This window comes from Muntiacus reevesi, chromosome 2, assembly GCF_963930625.1.
Source record: "Muntiacus reevesi chromosome 2, mMunRee1.1, whole genome shotgun sequence".
Classification (NCBI taxonomy): domain Eukaryota; kingdom Metazoa; phylum Chordata; class Mammalia; order Artiodactyla; family Cervidae; genus Muntiacus; species Muntiacus reevesi.
In genome coordinates, this window is record NC_089250.1 from 259,210,012 (window position 1) to 259,235,383 (window position 25,372).

Sequence of the window (25,372 nt, forward strand, 5' to 3'; positions counted from 1 at the left end):
TAAATATTTTAAAAAATTATCAGGGTGTAGTAAGGCTTCAGTGGTAAGAGATGTGTGTGCAGCTGAGTGTTCTCTGCAGAGATGGAGAAACTGCCTTCCTTGCAGAGGGAACAGCATAGGGCGAACAAAGGCATGGGGCAACAGTGATGTGTAAAGGCAGCAACTTACTCAGCTACAGGGAGGGGGGGTACACAGGCCTGTGAGTTATGAGATGATGGACTGAAGACAATAAGAAATCTATCAAGGAAGTGGTGTGTGTGGAAAGCACATTCTAGAAGGCATGTGAGTTTCCTGCATCCTGTGCCCAGTGGTATAATGCTAACTCTAAGCAGACTGTGAAAAGATGAGGACATACATTGTATCCCTAGAGTAATCACTAACCTCATAGTGCAAAGAGGTGTACTGAAGTAAACAAAGAGAATTCTAAGAAATATCCCATTAATTCACACAAATACATACACGCAAGAGAAAAGAAACAGGAACAAAAGCAAATGGGGCAAATAGAGAACCCATTACCAAAGATGGATATAAATCCAACCATACCAATCATTACATTTATATTAAACTATATTAAATTATTGGAGAAGTAAATGGCAACCCATTCCAGTATTCTTGCTTGGAGAATCCCATGGACAGAGGGGCCTGGTGGGCTACAGTCCATAGGGCTGCAGAGCCTGATATGACTTAGCAACTGAACAACAACATATTCAACTAGAAGGTTTATTTAATACATGATTAAATGCTCCAAAAACGCAAAGACAGTTAGACTGGATAAAAAAGGAATACAGCCTACAAGAGATACAGAATTCACAGATAGTTTGAAGGTGAATGGATGGAAAGAGCAATGTGATGGGTGACCTGGAGGGAGGAGGAAGGACACTCTGCACTAATGCAGTTGGAAGATGATGCTCCTAAGTAGGACAGAAACAGCGAGACAGAGAAGGATCACTGTGAGGAAGAGCTGAACCTGCACCTTAACTGGTTGTGGGGGGTGAAGAAGGTCTAAGGTTGACACTCTGGTATCTCAAAGGCAACCGGGTGATGGTGGTGGTAAACTGGAGTTGACAAAAACAGCAAAGTGAAGAGGACACGCTGTGTTGGGACACACAGGTGGAGACACTTGACACACAGCAGGATGAATAGATAAGCCATGTCAAGATCAAGGTCAGGAACAGAGCTAAATCTATAGGAGGTGCCAGCACAGACATGGTAGCTCATGGCATGGGATCTCTCTGCAAGGAGACAGGATGAGCAGAGCGCTCAGGCCAGAGCCCCAGGGCATACTAATGAGTAAGAGGCCAATGGTAGGAGAGTTCAGCTAGAGACCCAGAGGAGGAATATAGTTTGGGAAGGAGGCTCCACAGCCTGGCAAGCCTCAGATGATAATGTTCGTGCACTCAGTCCTCTGATTTAGGGCACAGAGAACAAATTCTTCAAAGAGCCCCGTGCCCTGGGACAAGACAGCTGCTGAGAGAGCTCCACTGGTACTAACCTAAGAAGGCATCTGTTGTGATAGTGTGATGTATTAAGAAATATATATATATTTGGTCTTCTTGCCTGATTCCGGGCAGAGAGCTTCTTAAACCCTTTAAACTTCCAGAGTAACAGGAGTCATAGGAAGGTCTTTTACTTTTATTTATTTATTTTTTATTTTATGGAAGGTCTTTTATTAGTAGTAACAAGCCTATGTCAATCATATCAAAGTTTATACTAATGATGTAACTCTTTGAGGATGGGGTCTGGTTACCAGAGGAATCAACCAGGTATTAGTTGGCTGGGACCTACAGCCATATACCCCCCAGCCTCTGAGGACAGGAAAGGGATTTGTGATTAAACTAATCATCAAAGGCCAACAATTTAATTAATTATGCCTATATAATGGAACTTCCATAAAAACCTTGGAGAGCTTCCAGTTTGGTCAACATATCCAGTTTTGGGGTGTGCACCCCAAACTCTCTGGAGACAGAAGCTCCTGTGCTCAGGACCCTTTTGTATCTTGCCATACATACCCCATTATCTGGTTGTTCATTCGTGTGTATTAATCACTCAGTCGTGTCTGATTCTGCAAGCCCATGGACTGCAGATAGCCAGGCTCCTCTGTCCGTGGAATTCTCTCCAGGCAAGAATACTGGAGTGGGTTACCATTCCCTTCTCCAGGAGATCTTCCCGACCCAGAGATTGAACCCAGGTCTCCTGCACTGCAGGCAGTTTCCTTACCATATGAGCCACCAGGGAAGCCCAATGACTGTTCCTTTATATCCTTTATAATATCCTTTAAAATAAATCTGTAATAGTAAGTAAAGTGTTTCCCTGAGTTCTGTGAGTAATAGAAAATTATCAGTGGGGAGGGACCCCAATTTATAACTGGTTGTGAAACAGGAAGGAAGGGGGCAGGGCACAACCTTTAAAAGAATGACACAGTTATGGAGGCTATGAAAAAAATTGGTCAGAACAGATGAGGTCCAAGATGGTGGAAGATTCAACTTCCAGTGGGCCTTGAGCCTCATTATATGCTCACTGTAATACATTAGCATATGTTAAATGACACACCCACATGTGCCATGACAGTTACGAGGCCAACTATAAAAGGCCAAAAAGGTAAATGGCAGCCCAACTTCTGAAAATCCCTACCCTACCCCAAAATAGATGGAATAATCCTCCCACTCATTGTTCAGTCACTCAGTCATGTCCGACTCTGCAACCCCATGGACTGCAGCACTCCAGGCTTCCCTGTCCTTCACCATTGCCCAGAGTTTGCTCAAACTCATGTCCATTGAGTCAGTGATGCCATCCAACCATCTCGTCCTCTGTCATCACCTTCTCCTTCTGCCTTCAGTCTTTGCCAGCATCGGGGTCTTTTTAAATGAGTCAGCTCTTCACATCAGGTGGCCAAAGTATTGGAGTTTCAGCTTCAGCATCAGTCCTTCCAATGAATTTTCAGGGTTGATTTCTTTTAGGATTAACTGGTCTTGCAGTCCAAGGGTCTCTGAAGAGTCTTCTCCAGCACCACAGTTTGAAGGCATCAATTCTTCAGCACTCAGCCTTTTTTTACTGTCCAGCTGTCACATCCACACATGACTACTGGAAAAACCATAGCTTTGACTATATGAACCTTTTTGGGCAAAGTAATGTCTCTGCTTTTGAATATGCTATCTAGGTTTGTCATAACTTTTCTTCCAAGGAGCAAGCATCTTTTAATTTCATGGCTGCAGTCACCATCTGCAGTGAGTTTGGAGCCCAAGAAAATTAAGTCTGTCACTGTTTCTACTGTTTCCCCATCTATTTGCCATGAAGTGATGGGACTAGATTCCGTGATCTTGGTTTTTTGAATGTTGAATTTTAAGCCAGCTTTCTCACTCTGTTCTTTCACCTTCATCAAGAGGCTCTTTAATTCCTCTTCAATTTCTGCCATAAGGGTGGTGTTATCTGAATATCTGAGGTTATTGATATTCTCCTGGCAATCGTGATTCCAGCTGTGCTTCATCCAACCTAGCACTTTGCATGATATACTCTGTATATAAGCAGGGTGACAATATACAGCCTTGATGTACTTCTTTCCCAATTTGGAACCAGTGCATTGTTCCATGTCTGGTTCTAACTGTTGCTTCTTGACCTGCATATAGGTTTCGCAGGAGGCAGGTAAGGTGGTCTGGTATTCCCACTTCTTGAAGAATTGTTGTGATCCACACAGTCAAAGGTTTTAGCATAGTCAATGAAGCAGATGTTTTTCTGAAACTCTCTTGATTTTTTGATGATCCAATGGATGTTGGCAATTTGATCTCGTTCCTCTGCCTTTTCTAAATCCAGCTTGTACATCTGGAAATTCTCAGTTCATACACTATTGAAGCCTAGCTTAGAGAATGTTGAGCATTACTTCACTAGCATATGAAACGAGTGCAATTGTGTGGTAGTTTAAACATTCTTTGGCACTGCCTTTCTTTGGAATTGGAATGAAAACTGACTTTTTCCAGTTCTGGGCCCACTGCTGAGTTTTCCAAATTTGCTGGCATATTGAGTGCAGCATTTTAACAGTATCATCTTTTAGGATATGAAATAGCTCAGCTAGAGTTGTATCACCCCCACTAGCTTTGTTCATAGTGATGTTTCCTAAGGCCCACTTGACTTCAGACTCCAGGATGTCTGGCTCTAGGTGAGTGATCACACCTTTGTAGTTATCTGGGTCATTAAAATCCTTGTTGTATAGTTATTCTGTGTATTCTTGCCTCCTCTTCTTAATATCTTCTGCTTCTGTTAGGTCCATACCATTTCTGTCCTTTATTGTGCCCATCTTTGCATGAAATGTTCCCTCGGTATCTCTAATTTTCTTGAAGAGATTTCTAGACTTTCCCATTCTACTGTTTTCCTCTATTTCTTTGCATTGTTCACTTTAAAAGGCTTTCTTATCTCTCCTTGCTATTCTTTGGAACTCTGCATTCCCTTATTAGCCTATGAAATTACCTAGTCCATAAATACTAACCACCCCATATTCAGTGTCTCTTGCCTTCTGAGATGGCCCCCACTCTCTCTGTGGTGTGTGTTTCTCTCAGGGCCATTCTCATCTTATTTGAGGGACCATATTCTATGGAATGTGTATCTCTGTAAATAAATCCACTTCTGAGAAATATCAATAACCTCAGATATGCAGATGACACCATCCTTATGGCAGAAAGTGAAGAAGAACTAAAGAGCCTCTTGATGAAAGTGAAAGAAGAGAGTGAAAAAGTTGGCTTAAAGCTCAGCATTCAGAAAACTAAGATCATGGCATTTGCTCCCATCACTTCATGGCAGATAGATGGGGAAACAGTGGAAACAGTGGCTGACTTTATTTTTCTGGGCTCCAAACTCACTGCAGATGGTGATTGCAGCCATGAAATTAAAAGACGCTTACTCCTTGGAAGGAAAGTTATGACCAACCTAGACAGCATATTAAAAAGCAGAGACATTACTTTGCCAACAAAGGTCCGTCTAGTCAAGGCTATGGTTTTTTCAGTGGTCATGTGTGGATGTGAGAGTTGGACAGTGAAGAAAGCTGAGTGCTGAAGAATTGATGCTTTTGAACTGTGGTGTTGGAGAAGACTCTTGAGAGTCCCTTGGACTGCAAGAAGATCCAACCAGTCCATCCTAAAGGAGATTAGTCCTGGGTGTTCATTGGAGGGACTGATGTTGAAGCTGAAACTCCAATACTTTGGCCACCTGATGTGAAGAGCTGACTCATTTGAAAAGACCCTGATGCTGGGAAAGATTGAGGGCAGGAGGAGAAGGGGATGATGGAGGATGAGATGGTTGGATGGCATCACCGACCCAACGGACATGGGTTTGGGTGGACTCTGGGAGTTGGTGATGGACAGGGAGGCCTGGCGTGCTGCGGTTCATGAGGTCTCAAAGAGTCGGACATGACTGAGTGACTGAACTGAACTGAACTGAACCTACCACTTTGTCTCTCACTGAATTCTTCCTGTGATGAGACATACAGAACCTGAGCTTCATTAAGTCCTGAGACCGGATATGTGATTTCAATGAAAAGACAATGTATTCAAGTCCCAGTCTGGGTTTTGGCTGGGTTGAAGTCCCAGTCTGAGCTTTGTGGTTACAGTTGGCCAGAAATTCAGATGATAACCTGGGATTTGCTGTTGGCATCTGAAGTGGTGGGGGGGGGGGGCAGACTTGTGAGACTGAGCCCCTAACTTGTAGGGTCTGCACAGAATTGGAGAATTGTTTAGTTTGGGGAAAAAACTTCTACTCTTGTGAGTAAATAGACTTTCCTTTAGTACTTAAGATATATCTTGAAGTGACCTAGAGAATTTAACCTTGCCCAAGGAAAGGTCTGACCTCAGTTCCCAGAAGTTAATCTCTAAGCCCCTGGAATGTCCTCCTAGATAAGAGTGTCTTGGTTTACCCGGGGCCTTGGGCTACACCAGATATTCTAACAACATGATTTCTGGGGGAAGCTCTGGCTCACAGGCATCAATTAGTTCAGCCTCCACTAGCAGGCAATCATGTCTACTTGACCAACCCCAAATACAGCTCTGGACACTAAGGCTTAGCTGAGCTTCCTGGTTGGCAATACTCTGTACCATCACACGTGGTAGTTGGGAGAATTTCTCACTGTTCACACTCACTGGGAGAGGACACATGGAAGTTCAGTGTGTGGAACACTCCTGGACTCTGCCCCAAGCGCGTCTTTTCTTGGCTGATTTTAATCTTTGTACTTCTGCTGTAATGAACACTAACTGTGAATACATCATTCTGTGGGTCTTTCTAGCAAATTATCAAAACTAAGGGTGGTCTTGGAAACCTCCAAACTTACAAATGCTGTCAGAATGAGGGTGGTTTTGGGACTTCCCTGGTCATCCAGTGGTTAAAAATCCTCCTGCCAATGCAGGGTACAAGGGTTTGAGCCCTGGTCTGGGAAGATCCTACATACTGCAGTGCAACTAGACCTGTGTGCCACAACTACTGAAGCTTGCGTGCCCTAGAGTCTGTGCTCTGCAACAAGAGAAGTGACCATGATGAGAAACCCGTGCTGTGCAACTATAGAGCAGCCCCCGCTCTCTATAACTAGAGAAAGCCCATGCACAACAATGATGACCCAGCAGAGCCAAGAATTAATCAATTAATTTTTTTCAAAAAGAAGCAAGGGTGGTTTTGTGGACTGCTGTCTAACTTTACAGTCACTGACAGACACGAGAGGCAATAGGGCACATCAGCTAAAAGCATGGACTTTGGGGCAGGACTTACTGAGTTCAAATACAGGCTACACCACTAAATGCATGACCCTGGGAAAGCTATTTAACGTCTCTGCCTCAGCTTTCTCATCTGTTGAATGGAGACAATAATAATGTGTCTCTCAGTTATTATAGTATGAGGTTTAAATGAGTTAATATGTGTCAAGCCTTTAAACTGTGCCTGGGATATGACAGTGCCACATAAAGGTACCTGTGTTACTTAATGAGAAAAAAGATTGTAAGTCAACATTTTAAAAATCTGTTAAGAAAGGGAAAACAGTTCTAAAGGACAGAAAAAGGGAGGGTGTTAATGGGGTGGAGAGCCCTAGCGCACTGCACAGAGGCAGTGGCACCGGCCCGCCACCGCTGGGAGTGGCCAGAGGAAAGAAGCATTGAGAGGGCCCTGCAGAGAGAAAGGGGCTGAGAGCAGCCACTCTCCACTCCCAGGAGACTGCAGGTCTCCTTGATGAATGCTAGTGTGGCACTTGAGCAGTGGCCTGTGTACGTTGATGTGAAGACAGGACCAAAACCAGGATGGAGGCAATGGAAGCTGGCACATGGGACCCTAAGACTCACACAAAGGCCGTGGAACAGAGAAGGTGCCAATTAGACACCCTCACTGATGCCAGAACAGAATACTGTGGTAGTGGGTGAGCAGCAATCAGGCTTCATCTTAGAGCACAGGGCGGAGCTCTGGGTGACAGGCTCTGGATCAGTATTCCCCAAACAGAGCTAACTGGAATGGGATGGGATAGGATGGAGTGGAGTGGAATGGGATGGGATGGAATGAAACAAAATGGGGGGGAATAGAACAGAAGAGAAAAAAATAGAAGAGACATAATTTTACACCTAAAGGGCCATGCCATTTTCAGCAAACACAGGGATGAAAAGGATGGATGAAACACTGAGGCTGTAAAATCAGCAAGACTTAGGTCTCCTGCATTGGCAGGTGGGTTATTTACCACTGATGCCACCTGGGAAGTCCTAAATCAGGAAGACTTGGTGACTGAGTGTGAGAGATGGAAGGTAGAGAGACGTCAAGGGTAAGTCTCAGGGTCTGGGCTTGCCTGGGGGATTGGGTTGGTATCATCTCCTGAGATGAGAAACAGGGAAGAAGAGACAGAAAGAATTCAACTTTGCACACATTAAACTGAAGGCAGACACAGGCACGATGTTAGACAAAGGGGTCTACAGATTTTGGAGGAGGCCTGGGCTTAGATATGGAGGAGGGAGCCACAAGCAGACTCACCAGCACTCACCTCAAGAGTGGATGAAACCGGGACTTCCCTGGTGGTCCAGCAGTTAGGACTCTGAGCTTTCACTGCCAAAGGCAGTGATCTCTTCAATCTCTGGTTAGGGAACTAAGATCATGCGATGCAGCCAAAAAAAAGAAAAAGAGTGGCACCCCAGAGGCCCCAGAGAAGGCTGAACCCCACAGGAACATCAGTGTCTAAGACATAAGAAGATGGAAAGAGAAACCACAGAAGCTATAGGGAAGCACTATCCCTGGCATGAAGGAAGGAGGCCTAAACTTAGTAATTAGTTATAAAAATAGTAATTAGTTATTAAACCAAACACATAATAAGGACAAATAGTCTATTTCAAGCACTTTACACATATTAGCTCATTTAATTCTACTCTCTGAAGTAAGTGCCATTATTCCCATATTAAAGAAAACTGGGGCAGAGAGGTCAGGGACTTGCCAAAGTCATACAGATGGTAAGGATGGGGATTCAAACTCAGCAATTCAGTTCCAGGTTCTGCGCTCTTACCCTGTACATGATGCTGCCTTTCAGACACAAGGAGGAGGCAAAAGGTACAGTCTTAATTCAGTAGAACAATCAAATAGCATCTTCTAATTTTAGCCTCAGCAAGGTCACCTGGGACCTTGGCCAGAAAGGTTTTAGTTAAGTGGGAAGAGAGGATTTTGGAGTCAAGAAAGAATGAGAAGCGGGAGTGGACACATTAAGAGCAGGGAAATCAATTCAGAAGATGAAGGATATCAGTAGAGAAAGGAAAGGACTTTTTGAGTTATAAGCAGTAATGGTTTCTAGGGTTGAAGTTACTGACATCGGTTGTAGGGACAAGGAAAAAGACCTAGGAAAGGGGGCAGGCATGGATAGATTTCCAGAAAGAGATGCTCTTGCTTGAGAAATGCCTCCAAAAGGTGGGAATGTAGGAACTTAGGGGCTGAGAAGGAGACCTTCACCATCTCCTTCACCATCAAAAGTCAGTGAGGAAGGCGGGGGAACTGGTGACATCTCACACTGAGACTTGCTGGGGATAAGATGTTCAACTGTTTGCTGCAAAACTAGCAGAGAAACTTAAAGAGGAATGACAGTAATTCAAATAATGAGCAGTTCATCATTTCCTCAATGTAGATACGTTGGATCAAAATCAGAACTTCTATAAACTTGGAGGAATCTTCCTGCCCCCTCACCAGCCCCACCAAAAGAAATATTTGTATTTTGACTTTCTTATAACTGAAATTGAGCATTTTGCTGCTATTACATGTGGGCCACAAAGCACAGAGTTCAAACTTCCTGCAACTTTGATAGAAAACATTGTTACATCACTGGGGAGCTAAGACATGATGGTTTGGGCCACCTGGAGAACTGAGTTTCGCTGTGGTGCTAACACTCAACTGCAAGGGAAGAGTTGAACCACCGTTGAAAACATGCTTCTGTATTTGTCAGTGATTGTTAAAAATTCTGTTCACTCTCTCAGTGCTTCTCACACTTTCAAGCACAAATGGATCATCCAGAGCTTGTTAAACAAAGATTCTCAGGCCCCACCCACAGTTAACCTGATCCAGAAGGTCTGGGTGGGGTTTGCCACTCTGGATGTTAACAAGCTTCCAGCAGGTGCCTATGTCCTGGGACCACACCAATAGTAGCAGTGCTGCCCTAAGAAGGTCGCTCTTAAAAAGAAGTGCCCTGAAAAGCTAGTTTTCTCTTGGAAATAACAATATGCTTCTTCCTTATGGCCAATGGAAATCATGGGCCGTGTCTGCCTGTTTGCTGGGCTACCAGGAAGTCCACTGACTCTCGTTGGACTCCTTTGTAAATCTGTATTCCAACGAAGGATGTTTCCTGCATCGTTGCTTAAAATATCAAACCTGGACACTACCTGAATGTCCATAATATGGAGGATGGGTTAAATATTCCATGCATATAATGGAGCATTACGTACACTGTTTAAAAAAAAAAGCATGGTTCTAGGTATAATGGTAAAATGTCTAGGATAGTTTAATTGGGCAAAAAGGGGAGAGTAGTATGTGTAGTAAGTATCTGGTCGTTATGTCATTATGTGGACAGAGAGATTGTGGTGTTCCACCCAAATCTCCCTGCAGTACCAAGGTACTTCTCCCAGCTGCTAGGAGACAGCTGGCTATTGCAGGTGTGAAACCTATTGGGAATTTCCTTTGGCCAAAGGGAGCTACTCTAATCAATGTTATGTCCCCTCCTGGGGCAGCCTAAACCAATGACTGGTTGATTTCAGAATACAAAGGCTTCCTTGCCTCCACTCTGGACAACATTGAGGACTATCCCTGGTGGTTCAATGGTAAAGAACCCTCCTGCCAAGCAGGAGACATGGGTTCGATCTCTGGATCAGGAAGATCCCCTGGAGAAGGAAATTACAACTCACTCCAGTATTCTTGCTTGGGAAATCCCATGGACAGAGGAGCTTGGTGGGCCACAGTCCATGGGGTGGCAAGAGTCAGACACAACTGAGCAACAAAACAACAACAACTACCAGCTCTAGAGCATCTTATAAGATCAGCTGATGCCTCTTCAACAACTTCCTCTGCCCACCTTGCCTCCTTCACTGACTTACAAGTGTTCTAAGAGCCTCCCTAGTAAACCTTCTGTGTGCAAATTTCCATCCCCAAGTGTTTTGCTGAGAACCCAACCTATGACAAAGCATACGTGGTTGAAATACATATATTTTCTAGTTTCCCCAAGAAGGGAAAGTAGACTCATTAATGTCGCACTTACCTGGTACTCGATCATTTTCTGTTGTTCTTGGGAAAAGATCTGCAGCCTGTGAAGATGGGGGTGGGGAAGAGAATGGAGAAGAGAACAGATCTGTGAGGGACCAGGCTTGTTTCAGAACTTGCAAATTCCCTATGAAAATCTTGGACAAAAACCCATGCTTTACATCATTGTAGTAGAGGGAAAAAAGGGTGCCATTCAACTTAGAATCTGGATACACACAACAGACTTTCCAGGAAACAAAAGTTGCTACCATGTAAGAACTGAAAGGGATTAAAAAACAAACTCCTTAAAATTTAAACACCTGGCCCCAAATATATTCTGAGAAAGGGGCTTCTATACTTGTTATGGAAATATTACAAAAGGAACTCAAAGCAAAGTAAAATAACTGTGCAACATTAATAAAACTAATGGTTACTTAAACTGTAGTGCAAACAATTACTGAAAGGCTAAACTTGGCTATTCATCCAGCAGATTATTAAGTGTTGTCATTAAAAAAAAATTTTTTTTTCCCCACCATTCTGTGTGGCTTGCAAGACCTTCATTCTCTAACCAGGGACTGAGCCCAGGCAATGAAAGTACCAAGTCCTAATCACTGGACTGCCAGGGAATTCCCTAAAAAATCATTTTTAACAGATGAGAGCAATTGTTACTTTTAATTAAGGTGTTTAATTAAAGAAATAACTATAAGGCTTAAATAACTTTTTAAAAAGTAAATCATAGTTTAAGAGTATAAGTAAATTCTTTGAATGTCTAATGTCAGAACTATATTAAAATTATCAATGGGATAATTCACAGTTTTTAAATTTTTTTAGAAAATGTATTTATTTATTTTGCGGCTTCATGCAGCATGTGGGATCTTAGTTCCCAGACCAGGGATCAAACCTATGCCCCGTGCAGTGGAAGCAAGCAGTCTTAACCACTAGGAAAGACCCAGTTTCCTCTTGACTTGATAAGGTTTGCTAGTGGTTTAATCTATATTACTCATTTTTTTTTTTAAAAATAAGATTTATCAGTTATCCCTTTTTTCTTTTTTAACTGATTAATTTCTCCTTTTGTATCTACTGATGTCCTCCATTTTTCATGTGTATTTTCTAATTTCTTTGACTAAATGTTTAATCAAGACAGAAAATTAAACCACAGAAAACTACCCACAGTTTGGCAAAACTCAACTGAAGAGTTCTGCCCACATCTCAACTCAACCCACATCTCATCTGACCTTTTCCACCTTGATTTTTTTAAAAAAACAATATGATTTATATAATTTACTGTCACAGAATCAACAAAACCACAACTTAGCTTTCACACCATGTATGGATAATTTCATCAGGTTTTGACAGTTCTACTACATTTCTGACAGTCCATTTCTTTTCCATCTCTCACTCCCGAATCCCTCACTATGACAGTGCTTTAGAAATCTATCTGACCTAGGAAAAGAAGAAGTGAAACTCTCGCTGTTTGCAGATGACATGATCCTCTACATAGAAAACCCTAAAGACTCTTCCAGAAAATTACTAGAGCTAATCAATGAATAGAGTAAAGTTGCAGGATATAAAATTAACACACAGAAATCCCTTGCATTCCTATACACTAACAATCAAAAAACAGAAAGAGAAACTAAGGAAACAATACCATTCACCATTGCAACAAAAAGAATAAAATACTTAGGAGTATATCTACCTAAAGAAACAAAAGACCTATACACAGAAAACTATAAAACATTGATGAAAGAAATCAAAGAGGACACAAACAGATGGAGAAACATACCATGTTCATGGATTGGAAGAATCAATATTGTCAAAATGGCTATTCTACCCAAAGCAATCTATAGATTCAATGCAATCCCTATCAAGCTACCAACGGTATTTTTCACAGAACTAGAACAAATAATTTCACAATTTGTATGGAAATACAAAAAACCTCGAATAGCCAAAGTAATCTTGAGAAAGAAGAATGGAACTGGAGGAATCAACCTGCCTGACTTCAGACTCTACTACAAAGCCACAGTCATCAAGACAGTATGGTACTGGCACAAAGACAGAAATATAGATCAATGGAACAGAATAGAAAGCCCAGAGATAAATCCACGAACCTATGGACACCTTATCTTTGACAAAGGAGGCAAGGATATACAATGGAAAAAAGACAATCTCTTTAACAAGTGGTGCTGGGAAAACTGGTCAACCACTTGTAAAAGAATGAAACTAGAACACTTTCTAACACCATACACAAAAATAAACTCAAAATGGATTAAAGATCTAAACGTAAGACCAGAAACTATAAAACTCCTAGAGGAGAACATAGGCAAAACACTCTCTGACATAAATCACAGCAAGATCTTCTATGACCCACCTCCCAGAATATTGGAAATAAAAGCAAAAATAAACAAATGGGACCTAATGAAAATTAAAAGCTTTTGCACAACAAAGGAAACTATAAGTAAGGTGAAAAGACAGCCCTCAGATTGGGAGAAAATAATAGCAAATGAGGAAACAGACAAAGGATTAATCTCAAAAATATACAAGCAACTCCTGAAGCTCAATTCCAGAAAAATAAATGACCCAATCAAAAAATGGGCCAAAGAACTAAACAGACATTTCTCCAAAGAAGACATACAGATGGCTAACAAACACATGAAAAGATGCTCCACATCACTCATTATCAGAGAAATGCAAATCAAAACCACAATGGGGTACCATTACACGCCAGTCAGGATGGCTGCTATCCAAAAGTCTACAAGCAATAAATGCTGGAGAGGGTGTGGAGAAAAGGGAACCCTCTTACACTGTTGGTGGGAATGCAAACTAGTACAGCCACTATGGAAAACAGTGTGGAGATTTCTTAAAAAACTGGAAATAGAACTACCATATGACCCAGCAATACCACTTCTGGGCATACACACTGAGGAATCCAGATCTGAAAGAGACACGTGCACCCCAATGTTCATCGCAGCACTGTTTATAATAGCCAGGACATGGAAGCAACCTAGATGCCCATCAGCAGATGAATGGATAAGGAAGCTGTGGTACATATACACCATGGAATATTACTCAGCCGTTAAAAAGAATTCATTTGAATCAGTTCTAATGAGATGGATGAAACTGGAGCCCATTATACAGAGTGAGATGAGCCAGAAAGATAAAGAACATTACAGTATACTAACACATATACACGGAATTTAGAAAGATGGTAACGATGGCCCTATATGCAGGGCAGAAGAAGAGACGCAGAAGTACAGAACAGACTTTTGAACTCTGTGGGAGAAGGGGAGGGTGGGATGTTTCGAAAGAGCAGCATGTATATTATCTGTGGTGAAACAGACCACCAGCCCAGGTGGGAGGCATGAGTCAAGTGCTCGGGCCTGTTGGGCTGGGAAGATCCAGAGGAATCGGGTGGAGAGGGAGGTGGGAGGGGAGACCGGGATGGGGAATTCGTGTAACTCTATGGCTGATTCATATCAATGTATGACAAAACCCACTGAAAATAAATAAATAAATAAATAAATAAAATTTAAAAAAAAAAAAGAAATCTATCTGACCAAAGTGGGACCCTAGAGGTTTCCTGTCTATGTGGTCATTCGTCACATGATCTGACAACTCTTTCTCTGTAAACTGGTCAATCTCTCAAGATGTTTTCTTTGAGATTTAGAAGGTCTGAGCTCTGGCTCATGATCTAACAACATTTTAAACAGATTGTAAGTTTCCAATGTGTAGCTTCTCTTTTTTTGTTTTTGTTTTTAAATATTTATCTATTTGTTTGGCTGCATCAGGTCTTAGTTGTGGCATGTGGGATCTCTCTAAGCTGTGGTACCTGGGCTTAGTTGCCCCAAGGCATGTGGGATCTTAGTTTCCCGACTAGGGATCAAACTTGCATCTCCTGCAATGCAAGATGGATTCTTAACCACTGGACCACCCGGGAAGTCCCATAGCTTATGTTTTATATATAGCTAGGACACACTATTTTATTTATACCAATAAATACATGGGGGATAAGGGAAAGTTCTGACTAATCAATTTAGAAGGAAGGAATTAATCAATGTAGAAGCAACTAGAAAAATCATCATTTGGCAACCATAACAGTGGTAACTGATTCAGGCAAGAGTCATCACTAGTGAATGAGGGACTTTCCTTGTGGTCCAGTGGCTATGGCTCCTCATTCCCAAAGCAGGGGGCCCAGGTTCAATCCCTGATCATGGACCTAAAAACTGAAAGATCCTGTGTGCAAAAAGGAAGATCAAAGATCCTTCATGCTGCACTGAACCTGGTACAGCCAAATAAATAAATACTAAAAAAAAATACTAACACTAGTGAATGAAAGTTTGAAGTTATTTACATGGTATCAAAAAATGCCCCCATAAGATATTTACTAAACATAACTTTATAGTGGACAACCCTGGTGCATATAACCTTAACCAAATGATCAAGGTGAACATTACCACCAATATGACAAACCAATATCAGGCATCTCCTGATACGGGACACTGAGAACACAACATTGCTCCAGTAGCAATCATGAATGTACAAGACTCTAGACATGAGGAAAATCAGAAAAATTCAATTGATGGGCATCTTATAAAAATAACTGGCTTGTACTCCTCAAAACATCAAGGCCAAAAGAGGCCAAAAATGATTGAGAAAATATTCCAAATTAAAGGAGTCTAAAGAGATATGACAACTAAATGCAACATGTATTCCTGGATTATATTCCTGGACCACAAAAAAAAATGCTATAAAGGACACTATGGGGATACTTAAAGAAATCTAAATAACGTCTGTGGATAAGACTGCTATAAACAAAGAATGTTGTTCACAATTTCAGCTCTACAAGTATTAAGTCACTAGCCACTGCCAGTGCCTACCAACAATATGCCCTGAGGGAAAAAACAGGAGGCACTCTGTGCTTCGGATGAAGGGCACCTAGATAGTTAAGATGCATACCTAAGAAGAATTTCAAGGACCCCAGATTGTTCCATCTTCTAAACACAGAAAAGCACTAAAATTATGAGATGTCTTTTCTTTGTGATTAGCAGCCATCTTTACATGCTTGACTACATGTATTTCCCAGTCCCCCCCCCAAATCATACACACACACACACACACACACACACACACACACACACACACATACTGGCTTCTCCTCTGCCTCTTCAGAGCAACTCCTCAGAGCTATCTGAGAGGCTGCCTCCTGGACTATAGTGCTTAGCTTCAGTGCTTATAGGTAAGAATGAATAAAACTCAATTCACAGTTTTAATGTGCTTTTTTTTTCTTCACTTCACACTACTATAATAATAACAATAATAATACTGCTTCAATGTTAACTTTCCTGCTCTTGATAATTATATTGTGGTCATAGAATAAAATGTTCTTGTACTCAGGAAATTTACATTAGGGGTAAAGGGCCATCATGTCAACAACTTCCTATCAAATGGCAGGCAGGCAATCTCAAGGAGGTTCTTTTTTTTTTGACCATGCCCCATGGCCTGTGGGACCTTAGTTACTCAACCACGGATCCAACCCAGGCCACAGCAGTAAAAGTGCCAAGTCCTAACCGCTGAACCACCAGGGAATTCCCTGGAAGCTCTTAGCCTTATTCAGGTCACTGCAGCCAATGGTTAGTCCCCAAAGGCTAAGAGATTTTGACCAGGGGCTCATAGGTCCCCCTCCAAATTACCTACCAAGAAGAATCAGCCTTAACTTGTTAACTTCATTAACAGGATTCTGACTCCAAATCTACTCCAAACCAGAGGATCCACTTAAATGTTCATGTATTTGGATCCCAAAGGAAGTAACATAAAACAAGCAATCTCAAATGACCAAGAAGGGCAATAGAATAAAATTTTGTCCTGGTGTGTGTCTGGTTTCAGAATTTCAAGACAAAACTTCCACATTGTATGAATGTTTTTGGCTTCAAATAATTTCTATGATTCCATTTAATTCAAGTTCAAAAACAGGTAAGACTAATCCATTGAGTTAGACCCAGGGTGGCAGTGGGTATTGACTGATAAGGAAGGCTTCAGGGTGCTAGAAATGATGGATATCTTCCTAGATTTTTTTTTTTTTTTTGGCTGTGTTTTGGGGCATGCAGGTGTCTTAATTCCCCAACCAGGGATTGAACCCAGGCCCTCTACAGTGGAAGCATGGAGTCTTAACCACTGGACCACAAGGGAAGTTCCTGAAGTGATGCCTATCTTGATCTAGGTTGTGTTTACACAGTTCTCTGAAATGTAAAAAATTCACTGAACTGCAGCTTTAACATAAGAATACTTGACTGTCTGTGTGTTACACCTGGAAATGATATGGAAAAAATGTTCATTGCCTAAATAAAATGAAACAATCTGGATTCAAACTTAAAAAATTTTTTCACCTAAGAGTCATTTATTGCCACCCCATCAAGTATGAATATTCCTTTTAATTAGAGTTCAAAGACAGACAAAATTAATCTGTGATGTAAAAACTGGGAAAATGGTTCCCTATGGTAGGGTAGTAACGGGGAGCGGATATCACAGAGCCTTCAGGGTGTTATAACGTTCTGTTTTCTGATCTGAGCACATTACCCAGAAGTGTTCCCTTTGTGATAGTTTATTGAGCTGAATGTATATTATTATATGTATCTTATATCTCAATTTAAAAAATTATGTTAAAGACTTAAAAATGTATTTGCTCCCAAACCTGGCACTAAGGATAGTATAGGTGAAGGAAAAGAGCAACAAGAAAAAGAAAATGCCCCACTCCTTACCCATACACATGCATGCTGAATCACAGAAACTACCTGCTTTGGATTCTGTGCATGTAAAAAGCAGGGGCTATCTGCTGTAAAAATGAAAGCTTGACACTGATGACTTCTGAAAGATGTTACCTGCCTTACCTCTCAACTTCCTTTGATGATATACTCATGTTTTGTCTAAAGACTACAGAAGGATTGATTGTAAATTTATAAAAACACTGTTTCAGTATTTCACCCTTTTATCAAGCTAATGGTTAAAATCTTATTTCCATTACATCTGTGATTTTGTCTCAGTCCATCTTATTCACCATTAGCTTGATTTTAAGCTCAGTGAAGAACAGTTTCTACAAGTAGCTTTAACTTTTGTCTTTGTGGTTGGTTGTTATTGTAGTTTTATGTTTACTGAATTGTTCTACCAGGATTTTATAAGGCACTGATTCATGGAAGTCAAACATGCCGTGCCTAAAATAAAAAAAAAACACAGAACAAGGCAAAAAAATTCTTAGCACACAGTAACTTCCAGGTCCAGTTTCTTTTCCCTCCATAATTCATATTTTCCCCAGCTTCATAAAGATATAATTGGCAGATAATATTGTGTAAGTTTAAGGTGTACAATGCCCTTATCTAATACATGTATACACTGTAAAATGATTACCACAGTAGGATTAGTTAACATCTCCATAATTACCTCACATAATTACCTTTCTTTTCCTTTCTTTCTTTTTTTTTGTGTGTGTGTGGTAAGAACATTATTTTTAAGTTAATCCCAGATTAAAATAATTTCCAAATGTTCTCAAGGTTTGCTCCTTCCACAAAATCTTTCACATTAGACTTAAGTACTTACTCAGTAAACTCTTTGTTTTCTAACCACAGGCAAAGTTACATCCATCCTAGCTGCCATGGAGTCAGAATAGATTTTTAGAAGCAGGCTCACTCTCAAGATGCTGTCACAGATGAACATCTCATTAGATTTTCTAGAAAGAACCTTAAAAGAAATATTAGGAGAAATATGCATTAAATCCTTGGCAAGAGCAACAGAAGCCACATCTTAAATAACATATTACTTTAGATCCTTCTACAGTACTTTCATTAATGTAGGGAACAAAAAAGGGAGAAGGAAGTTTATATTTGTTTTTCTTTTTTGCTTGTTTGTTTGTTTGGCTGCTCTGATTGGCTTGCAGGATCTTAGTTCCCCAACCAGGGATTGAAACTGGGACCTCAGCAATGATCTTGGGGAGTTCAGACCACTGAAAGGCCAGGGAATTCTTGGAGAGGGAGGTTTCAAAAATAGCTTTGAGGTGGGCTTTAGCCCTCACAACTTAATGGAACTGGCTGCTAATCAGTTGGTGAATGTCACTGTGCAGAGGTGCAGTCTCTCCCACCCCCAACTCCTGCATTTTGCAAGCCCCAGCATCAACCGGCAGTAAGCCTCTTAAATCACAGACATAGCCGGTGTCGCCAATATACAATTCTCAGTGGCCCTTGTGGTCACAGATACCCCAGAATGTCCAAATATGACTGTCAAAGACCACTAGTCAGTGACTACCAAACTCACTGATCCACTCTGATTGCGGAACAGTGAATTAAGCAAATCCCTAATGGCAAACCCACACTGATCTCCAATGATATCCCAATGACTGGGAACCAATCACTGACTCTCACTGTCCCACCTCCCCCCAGAATTACTGACAGTCCCAAATCATTAACCCCCTCCTCCACTGATCCCGCTATTCCCCATACTCTGATCTACACAAGTCGGGTCACTGATATCTTCACATTCCTCTCCAGCGATGATCTAAAGGGAGACTCCATCACGGATTGCCTAAAACGTTTCTCCAAACATCGATCCTCACTGACCACCCTCAGTGAGAATGAACCTCGAAGTTTCCACAATCACCAGCTTCAGGTACCCAAACAGAACTTAGAACCTCCAGTCACTGACCCCTCAGGTTGCTGATCACTGAGTCCTAACGCCGATCAAATCAGCGTCTTCGAAGACACTCACTTGTTCTCAAGACACTTGAAGATCACTATAAACTGACTTCCACGCACTGTCAGTCAAGAACCCTAGTTTATTGATTCCCACATGCTCCCAACCCATCTTCTTCACAGACACTAACACTGATTCCCATAAACCCGCCACCACAGACTCTCTCTCCCAAGAGGCTCAGACGCCCAATCACTTAACCCTTCAGTCCCCGCAGTCTCTGACCCTTACGGGTATCCATGACTGACCCAGTCGGGCCACCGTAGTCGTCCGATTGCCATCCTACACACGTCTTGAATTTTGACTATTTCTCACATTGATCTTTCCCATTATCCCCGCATCCACGCCCATAACCTGAAATAGTCTGCGGTACCACGCTTCCTCTCCACGGTATGAGCTCTTCCCAAATCGAGTGGCCGTGCGCAGACTCAATAGCATCTTTGAGGCTGGCTGCCGCCATCTGGCATCTTTCCAGAGAACAGGATTCTGGGTTTCTGAATGTTAACGGCAGGTATTATGGCCGCGCCCACTAACCAACGTCTTGCAGGGGGCGGCCATGTTTGAATCTGTACCGTACAGCGGATAACTAGGCCCTTTGTTAGGCGATGAAGCTATTTTAGGGCGGGAAGAAGCAAGTGTTCCTGGGCCCCTAAACACAGATGTCACTGCTGCTGCTTTTAGCATCTCAGAAGCCCAAGCCTCCTGAGGTCAATATAGCGGCTCCCTGACCTGGAAATTAAGATTTCGTTGTCTCCAGTAGGGCAGGCAGTGGGGTAAGATGGCCGCGTACGTGTTATACAACTTAAGTGTATAAGTGTGCGGCCATCTCCCAGGAGGAACGTCCGTAAAGCGAGGTACAACTTTGTCTGGGCCAGCTTTGTATGTTGATGAACAGCGAAAGAGAGAAGCGTTTCTCTTGGGGAGCCTGAGGCCCCGGGAGGAAGAGGAGTCTTTACTAAGGGGGCGGAGCAGCAAGAAAGGGCAAGTAGGAGGTTCTTGGCGGGTTATTGAAAGAATACGTGAAGCGCCGGGTCTTTATCATAGGTGGCTTTACTCTATTCACATTAAAAATAAAACACCCAGTTATTTTTTACCAGAAAATGGGTTGTGGCTTTACTCTATTCACACTAAAAATAAAACACCCAGTTATTTTTTTAACCAGAAAATGGGTTTATTCTGGAATTGCAGCAGTTTATTCTGGAACTGCAATTCCAGACAAGCAAGCTACAGCAAAACTCTTAGGCAAGTCCAACAAACGAGGGAAAGAAACAATTTTGTAAAGAAAAAGGAAGGTATTTGGAGGAGGGGGGTGGTGGGCGGGGGGCGGTGGTTTTGAAGGAAAGTCCCTTGGAAGAAAGTGAAAGTTCAGAGTGATGACAGTTTCTCATTGGCTGAGTTGCTGGGGTAGTCGATTTTTTGTAGGAGGTACAATGCACATCTCTTCTTGTTGAGGCCTGTGAGTGAGAACTATTTCCTTTTGATTCCTCTGTTGGGGTCTGTAATTGACATTTCTTCCTGTAATTGACATGGGGTGGTACTGCCTGAGATCTCCCCCTTCAGGCCTCCCTACTCTATTTGAGTGAGGGTTTCCTCTATTTTCATGCTCCGGAAGACACAAGGGTGTGAGTGCAAGCAGTTTGTTTATTTGACAGGTAGGGGATGGGTGAGGCCGAGGAGGGATGAAAACCCACGCAGAGTGCATCCATGAGTAGAGTATCCCTGAGCAATGGGGGCTCAGTCAAGGGTTGATGAAGCTGAGATAGTTATATGTCATCTCTGGTTCCTCTTTGTTGAGGGCTACTGTAAGGGCCTTAAAGCTGTAGCACTTTCAGTTTGCCTTATGAGCAGGTCTCAGGCAGAGTCTGTAGGTGTGTTCAGGAAGAAGCCAGACTTCAGCATATGGGCATGGTACAGACAGCATTCACCAGAGTCCTGTTTTTAATACCAGCCAAAGCGGTGCTCTGCACATTACAGGAATTGTTTTGGAACATCTCTTAAAATGATTGCTTTGTCCTATGAAAACAGCTTTTTAAAAAATAAACCCATAATTCTATTTGGTGGTCAAAACAAGTGGTGTAACATCTGACTTCTAAAATGACTCCTGGACGTCCCTGGTGGTCCAGAGATTAGGAGTCTGCCTACATTAGCAGGGAACACCAGTCTGTCCCTGATCCAGGAAGATTCCACATGCTTTGGGGCAACTAAGCCCTCATGCCACAACTACTGAAGTTCATGCTCTGTAAGAACATATGAGAAGCCTACGAACCACAACTAGACAGTAGCTTTTGCTTGCTGCAACTAGAGATAGCCTGCATGCAGCAATGAAGACCCAGCAAACAAAAAATAATTTAAAATCAAGTAAAAATAAAATGAAAATGACTCCCAACAATTCCTATCTCCTGGTATTCACACCCTGTGTAGCCCCCTTCCATGTTGTACCAAGGCAGATCTGTGAGGTTGATATTATACAGTAGAAGTGACAGTAAGCTGTAAATGACACCCCAGCTTCTGACTTGGAGGTGTTTATGCTCTTTCTCTCAAATAACTTACTCTCAGAGAAGTTAATTGCCATGTCATTGAGGACACTGAGACAGACTATGAGCAGACCCATGTAGCAAGGAGCTGAGATATCCTGCTAACAGTCAGGGAGGAACTGATGTCATCTTGTATCAAGTGGGTCACCTTGGAAACAAATACTGTACCTTATTTAAGCCTTGAGATGACTGCAGCCCCCATCAATAAACAGACTGCTATTACATGAGGGACTCAGAAACACCCAGCTTTGACACCCATATTCTTGACTGTCATAAATGTTTGTTTTTAGTCACTGAGTTTGGGAGTAATTTGTTATTCAGCAGTAGTTAATTTGGATACTTTTGGTAAAAATGCTCTAAGTGATGTCTCTGGATTTCTTAAACAAGCTCCTAAACTTGTGATTGTTCTATCAAGTCAGAGGGGATTTTTAGCCATTTCCTCTTCACTTGCATAATAGAGAAATTAAAGGTTCTGCTAGATATTTAAAATTTAGCAAAGAGTTTAAGAGTCTTGCTTCATTTGAATTAATACAAGTGGGTTTATGTGACACTTTTGAAATAATTATAGTAATTAACAAAAATGACCATTTAGAGAGTGCCTGTGACATGCCTGGCCTCTCATTGGCCTTCTCACTTCAAGGGCTACCCTCATTCTAGCAGCAGTCATAAAGGCAAAAGGAAAGAGAGTCTTGGAGTGTCTTATGCTTGGAATTAAATGCTCTGCCTCAGAAATGACACAAGTCATTTCCTCTCACTACTCATTGAGTAGTCACACCCAACCACATGAAGTACAACCTTACCATAGAAACAGAAATACAGTCTTAGCATAAGCTTGGAATGGGGAGAGCTAGAAATATTTAAGATCCCCTGGAGAAGGAAATGGAAACACACTCCAGCATTCTTGCCTGGGAAATCCAATGGACAGAGGAGCCTGGCAGGCTACAGTCCATGGCATTGCAAACAGTCAAACACTAGTTAGTGACTAAACCACCCACCACAAACTTCAGGATGTCCACATACACTATGAGAACAGTGTTATCATCACCGTCCTAAAGAAAATGCAGTATAGAGATGAGGTGGCCAATCCATAATCTCTCAGTTAATAAGTAAAAAAGGACTCAGAGCCAGGTATGTCTGTTTTATACAAAGGTAAGGAATCATCACAGGCTTCCCAGATGACTCAGTGGTAAAGAATCTACCTGCCAATGCAGGAGATGCAGGTTTTGACTACTCATCACATAACTGATATAAGCCAATAAATCAATTCTTACATTCCTTAAAATAGCACATTTGGGCGTTTATTAGTGGGTTTCCCTGGTGGCTCAGAGGTTAAAGCGTCTACCTGCAATGCAGGAGACCTGGGTTCAATCCCTGGGTAGAGAAAATCCCCTGAAGAAGGAAATGGCAACTCATTCCAGTATTCTTGCCTGGGAAATCCCATAGACAGCAGAGTCTTGTAGGCTACCTCCATGGGGTCACAGAAGAGTCAGATATGGCTTAGCGACTAAACAGCAACAAAGATCATTACCATTATTGTTAAAATTTTCTGTTACTGTTAAATTTTGCTTCAACATATCTAAGACACTGAATTAGGGAACAAAGAGAGGACTGAGGTCTCCAATAAAATAAAGGATACTCAAGATGTTGCAGCCTGGTGGGGGAAAGGAAGACACATGAAAATTAGTAAAAAGAGTGTTTAAAAAAGAGTATACACTGTAGGATTCAATTTATGTGAGGCTCAAGAACAGGCAAAACAAATCTACTGGGTTATAAATCAGAAAGCAGTTGACTCTAGTAACTTTTGACTCTGAAGAGAATTTCTTGGGGTGATGAAAATGTTCTATATCTTGTTTTGGGTGGCAGTTTCAAGAGTCTGTATAATTATCAAGACTCATCAAAGTAAACACTTACGATTTGTGCATTTATTATATGTAAATTGTACCTTAGTTTTTTGAAGCCAAAGAGTGTTCAGGGTATTGAGAGATCATGTTAGTAGGGAAAAAAGAGAGATGTGAAAGAACTGACAGAACTTTACCCTACTTTGTGGAAAGATGAGGCCCTGGTGAGACCATCACAGCACTTATGGCTTATGATAGTGCCCTCTGTAGACAGAGGCATTAGAGAAAAGAGTCTCCAAGGATTTGTAGTTTGGCAAATTAAAGGCTCTGGGTTAACCTAGCCTGTAATGACCATCAGCTCTTATTTATTCCCTAGGGCGATAGGTCTCAGCTTGTTGAACCAGATATGGTGACCTTCTACACTGTCATCAATTAAAAGAATGCCAGGGGACTTCCCTGGCAGTCCAGTGGTTAAGACTTCACCTTCCAATGCTCGGGTGCAGGTTCAATCCCTGGCCAGGGAGCTAGGATCCCATATGCCTTGCGGCCGGAAAACCAAAACATAAAACAGAAACAATGTTCTAACAAATTTAATAAAGACTTTAAAAATGGTCCACATCAAAAGAATAAAAAAATAAAAATAAAAGGATACCAGAATGCAAGTTTGGCATAAGAGGAGGCATAGCTCTTCCCTACTCTGGAGCAGAAAGAACTATGCCTTGGCCTGAGCAGAAATAGGCTTTTGCCCTTGCACAAGTGAAGATTGTTCTGGATCTAGGTGGAATGTGACCTATTTCCTGGATCAAGATAGATCTTGAGAGTAGCCTGGCATGAATGAAGACCACACCCCATCCTGTCCTGTCTTGAGTCAGGGGTGTTGGTGGTGGTGGTAATTGGTGATACAAGTCTCAAAGTATAACTTTCAGAAAGTTAGAACTCGTACAGATATTCATTTAATTTATTAATGAGGGAACTAGCAGGATTGGAGATTTGGTGCAAAGTAGGTTTGATTTGGTTCAAAGTAGTTTCCATCCCTAGGTTGGGAAGATCCGCTCGAGTAGGAAATGGCAACCCACTCCAGTATTCTTGCCTAGAAGATTCCATGGACAGAGGACCCTGGCAGGCTACAGTCCAGGGGGTTGCAAAGAGTCAGAAACGACAGCATCACACACACACACACAGGTATATAGTCAGTGGAATAAAGAATCTTGGAATAAGACTGCAAAGTTAGATAGATATAAAACTAATGTCCTATATGGCAATAAAACCATAAGCTTGAAGGTTATCTTTTCTTCAGAGAATCAGTTTATATAGAACAAATATATGAAATGTACCAAATGCCAAGTTAACATTTTATCTATGTAGTAGTCTGCATCCTAATTAGTAAAAAGTGACCCAAACAAGGGTACATTCTACCAGAGCAGTGGGTTCTCAAGCAGGTAGAGTTTTAATCCCCAGAGAACATTAAGCAATCTTTGGAGACAGTTTAGGGGGAGGAGTGGATGCCATGGATGCTTTCAACCATACAGAGAACAACCTGGTACAACAGAGTTATTTGGCCCCAAATGC

General features: G+C 41.8%; 1 protein-coding gene across 8 annotated transcripts in view; it reads right to left on the bottom strand.

Annotated features, from left to right (window-relative positions):
• ZNF793 (zinc finger protein 793) overlaps positions 1-19,891 on the bottom strand; it is a 30,634-nt gene extending 10,743 nt beyond the window's left edge. For 2 of the 8 annotated variants that reach the window (XM_065925941.1, XM_065925934.1), the window contains exons 1-3: positions 19,387-19,829; positions 18,289-18,429; positions 10,724-10,769 (exon numbers count right to left, since the gene is read on the bottom strand). In XM_065925941.1, coding sequence (XP_065782013.1) covers positions 10,724-10,738 — 15 coding nt within the window. In that variant the 5' untranslated portion in view covers positions 10,739-10,769; positions 18,289-18,429; positions 19,387-19,829. Of the gene's footprint in view, positions 1-10,723; positions 10,770-18,288; positions 19,162-19,386 lie in introns of those variants that run through there. The other 6 variants (XM_065925938.1, XM_065925940.1, XM_065925937.1 and 3 more) reach the window with 6 other exon arrangements.
• Positions 19,892-25,372: the final 5,481 nt, after the last annotated feature.